Source organism: Callospermophilus lateralis, chromosome 2, assembly GCF_048772815.1.
Source record: "Callospermophilus lateralis isolate mCalLat2 chromosome 2, mCalLat2.hap1, whole genome shotgun sequence".
NCBI classification, from domain to species: Eukaryota; Metazoa; Chordata; class Mammalia; order Rodentia; family Sciuridae; genus Callospermophilus; species Callospermophilus lateralis.
The window spans coordinates 194,965,766-194,969,553 of NC_135306.1; the positions used below are offsets into that span (position 1 = coordinate 194,965,766).

Consider the following 3,788-nt stretch of genomic DNA (forward strand, 5'->3'; position numbering starts at 1 on the left):
ATAGAGACCTATTGAATGCAATGTCTAAACTGGGACTATAATGATGGATTTGTATAGTTCTAGGGCATAGTTTATAAATGTATTATAACTTCTAGCTCCAAACTTCAATATGTCTGTTTTTAATTCCATGAGTAAGCCAACATCAGATATCACTCTTAAGCACTATGATGCTTCCCATGAGCCATAGTTCCACTCCCTCCTTCAACCATTAACAGAAATGTATGGAGAAGCAGGGTCAGACTAGTGGATATCACAGTGAAGCAGAGAGACAATTGGAGATACACATATTCACCACAATAGATAAATAAATAAACAAACAAACAAACAAACAAATAAACGTATCTCAGGTAATGGTGGCTAATGGTGAAAGAGAAATCTATCATCAGAGCACAAGAATTGAGCACAAAAAAGAAAGTATCAGTCCAGTATAAGTCTTTCTAGAACACACAGGTGGAAATGGGGTAAGAAAGTCCAGTCAAACACACATAAATAAATAAATAAATTGACTCAGTAAAGCTGAAAAAAAAATTTGACTTAATTCAAACTTTGAAGAAATTATCGTTTTCAAACTTTGTAGAAACTATGCTTTCCAAGACATGCATTTCAGCAAATTTTATTCAACCTGTTAATTGTGTCAGAGTTGTCTATGTTGTCAGGCTTGGCTATGTTGTCATTGTTTCTCTAGCTTTCCCGGGAGTCACTATATGTTAAGAAGCACTGCTGGCTATAGATTATGCCTAAATTAGAAGAAGAACATTAACGAAATATTATAATTAATGAACTAAGAGATATATTTATTCAGTGTCCTTAGGGTTGAGAAAAGAAAATAAATACTAAAGCCAGAGAATCAAAACCTATCTTTTGTCTTTAGCTTACTTTTTATTATTTTGATAGGATGTTCACACCTCTGCAATCACTCCAAGATTACTGCAATGAAATGTGATTATGTTTTGTAGGACTGTTATAAAAATGCATTAGCTATGATGTCATGTTTTCCAGATATCTATTCAAAATTTAAGTACCTATTAATTACTTAATATGTACCAGAACAGTTCTTAACCCTGCAAACAAACTCAAGTATTTCATGGTAGGTTTTAAAAACATTTAAAGAAAATGGCAAAGGGTAAAATGAGGAAAAGATAATAATGCTGAGATTCTGTGCTTAAGAATTCTTCAGCTTTGGAGCTGGGGTTGTAGCTCAGTGGTAGAGCATTGACAAACACATGTGAGGCCCTGGGTTCTATCCTCAGAACCACATAAAGATAAATAAATAAAGGTTTGTATACATCTACAACTATAAAATCATTAAAAAATATCTCCCTCAGGCTTGATATTTTAGAAAAGTATCTGATGAAGAAATAACAAAATTAATATTAAGTAATGATTAGTGATAATCCAGTTTTTATTAATATGTTTTTTCTGTCATTTGTTTCTCCAGAATATGTCATTGTTTTGTTCATTGTGAACTGTATATAAGCAAGACTGACAAAATTTAAGATCATTTGTTTAAATTATTACTCCCAACTATTTCCCACTGGTCCAAAACACATTCTTCCCCACAGTTTCTTCATAGCATTTTTTACTTCTGAATTTCTTAGGGTATAAATCATAGGATTTAGCATGGGAGTGATAATGGTGTAAAATACAGCCACCATCTTATCTTCTGAGAAGGTAACATTGGGGCGCATGTATGTGAACACACAAGGACCAAAAAAGATGATGACCACCGCTATGTGGGCACCACAGGTGGACAGAGCTTTGCGCCTTCCTTCTGCTGACTGCTTTCTCAGAGACACCAGAATGACACTGTAGGAAATGAGTAAAACTACAAAACTCCCCAGAGTGATGGTACCACTGTTGGCTGTCACAATGGCACTGATAATGTAGGTGTCTGTGCAGGCAAGTTTGAGTATAGGACGGACATCACAAAAGTAGTGATCAATTTCTTTGGGTCCACAAAAGGTTAGGTGGACTACCAGAGCCAATTGGATAATAGAATGGAAGAATCCACTTACCCAGGTCCCTAACAATATTTTACTGCATCTCTCCCTGTCCATGATGGTCATATAGTGCAGGGGTTTGCAGATGGCCACATAACGATCATAAGCCATTACTATGAGGATAAAGATCTCAGTACCACCAAAGAAATGCACCCCAAAAACTTGCAGCATGCACCCCTCAAAAGAGATAGTTTTGTTCTCTGCTAAGAGGTCAACAATCATTTTGGGTGCGGTGACTGAAGAAAAACAAATGTCCACAAATGACAAGGAGTTAAGGAAGAAATACATAGGTGTTTTCAAAAGATTCCCCATGAAAATGGTCAGCATGATGACCAGGTTTCCCAGAAGAATGACTGTGTAGAAGAATGAGAACACCACAAAAGAGACTTCTTGAACTTCTCGGTTCTGAAAAAGTCCCCGGAAAATGAATCCCGTTACATTGTCTATTTTTTCCATAGAATGGGTCCAACAGGTCAAATTTCCAAAGAACTATATTACCTGAAAATAAACATCAGAAAGATTATCAGCATTTTTTTCTAACTCAGGATAAACTGAGTGATCAGAGTAGTTGAAAATGGAAAAATCAGTACTGACTACTGATTGGCATGTTTCTATAAATTAGTTAAATTATATCTATTCTGGTAATTTTTCCTCTATAATATGTCCAATTTATTTATGTCAAATCAGAAAACAAATTACAGAGAGATAAACTGCATCTAAGTGTTTATAAAGTCACATATCTAATTAAGGGCTATACTCCATGTATGTATAATATGTCAAAATGTCATGTATATCTAAAAGAAACACACATTTTTTTTTAAAAAAAGTGTTTATCTTAAAATATTTGTGTTAATATTTGTAGATAAAAATTCAGTTAGTTCTCATTATTTAAAAGATATAAGGAACATTTGGAAGAACTCTGTTTGCGGTTATGGTGTTAACTGTATATCTGATGAAGTTTCCCTTACTTGGATCATAGAAGTGAAAACATGTCCACATGGTCCCACACCTGGTCATTACCTACACTCAGGGGTTCCTGATATGTCAATACTGGGTGACTTCTGTAGGCTTCCCTCAGATATTTCTGTTGATGAACTTATGGCCCCTGTTTGAGCTAAGCTCCTTCAGTGAAGAGGTGCTGGAGTGTGCCATAGGGAAAGAGGACAGTTACACAAACCTGACTCTGAAATGAGGGTTCTGTAAAAGGGGTGGATCACTTACCATTATAGAGAGTTTGTTATCTCATTTTTGCAAGGATGGATTTTTAATTTCATTATCACCATAGGGATAGTAATTTCTACCTTGATATTCAATTCCTCTTGTAGGTTAGAATAAAGATAGAAAGCAAAGAGAAAAAGAAATAATAAAATAAGTCTGTGGAGACAATGAGCCCTGTTTGATTTGAAAGAGGGGAAGTGAAGTCTCAGGATATTTCTCTAGCTTCAAACTCAGAGAAATAGAGGATTCACCAAAATTTACTATGGCTTGGCATTTTAACATTTGTCTAGTAAGTGAAAAATGTAGCAATAATAAGAACAACAACAAAATGTTCAGAGGAAAGACTCTGCCCTTTATTGTCTACATCCCTCATGTAACCTTCCAATTTTTTAGACTCCTTCCAGAATATTTGAGTTCTCCTGGTCTGGGGTGAACTCAATAGTTCAGGAAGAAATTCTCCTTTAGAGACAATGATTATGGGTTTAGAAAATGGTTGGTGTTTAATTTAAATAGATTTAATTTAATTTAAGTGGATCTTCTATATTGGAATTTCAGACACACTAGTGGGGC

General features: G+C 35.0%; 1 protein-coding gene across 1 annotated transcript; it reads right to left on the reverse strand.

Annotated features, from left to right (window-relative positions):
• Nucleotides 1-1,514: 1,514 nt before the first annotated feature.
• Nucleotides 1,515-2,471, reverse strand: LOC143390434 (olfactory receptor 4S2-like). The gene has a single exon (XM_076842820.1). The coding sequence runs from the start codon at nt 2,454-2,456 to the stop codon at nt 1,515-1,517; it is 942 nt and encodes a 313-aa protein (XP_076698935.1). The 5' UTR covers nt 2,457-2,471.
• Between the last annotated feature and the right edge of the window lie 1,317 nt (nt 2,472-3,788).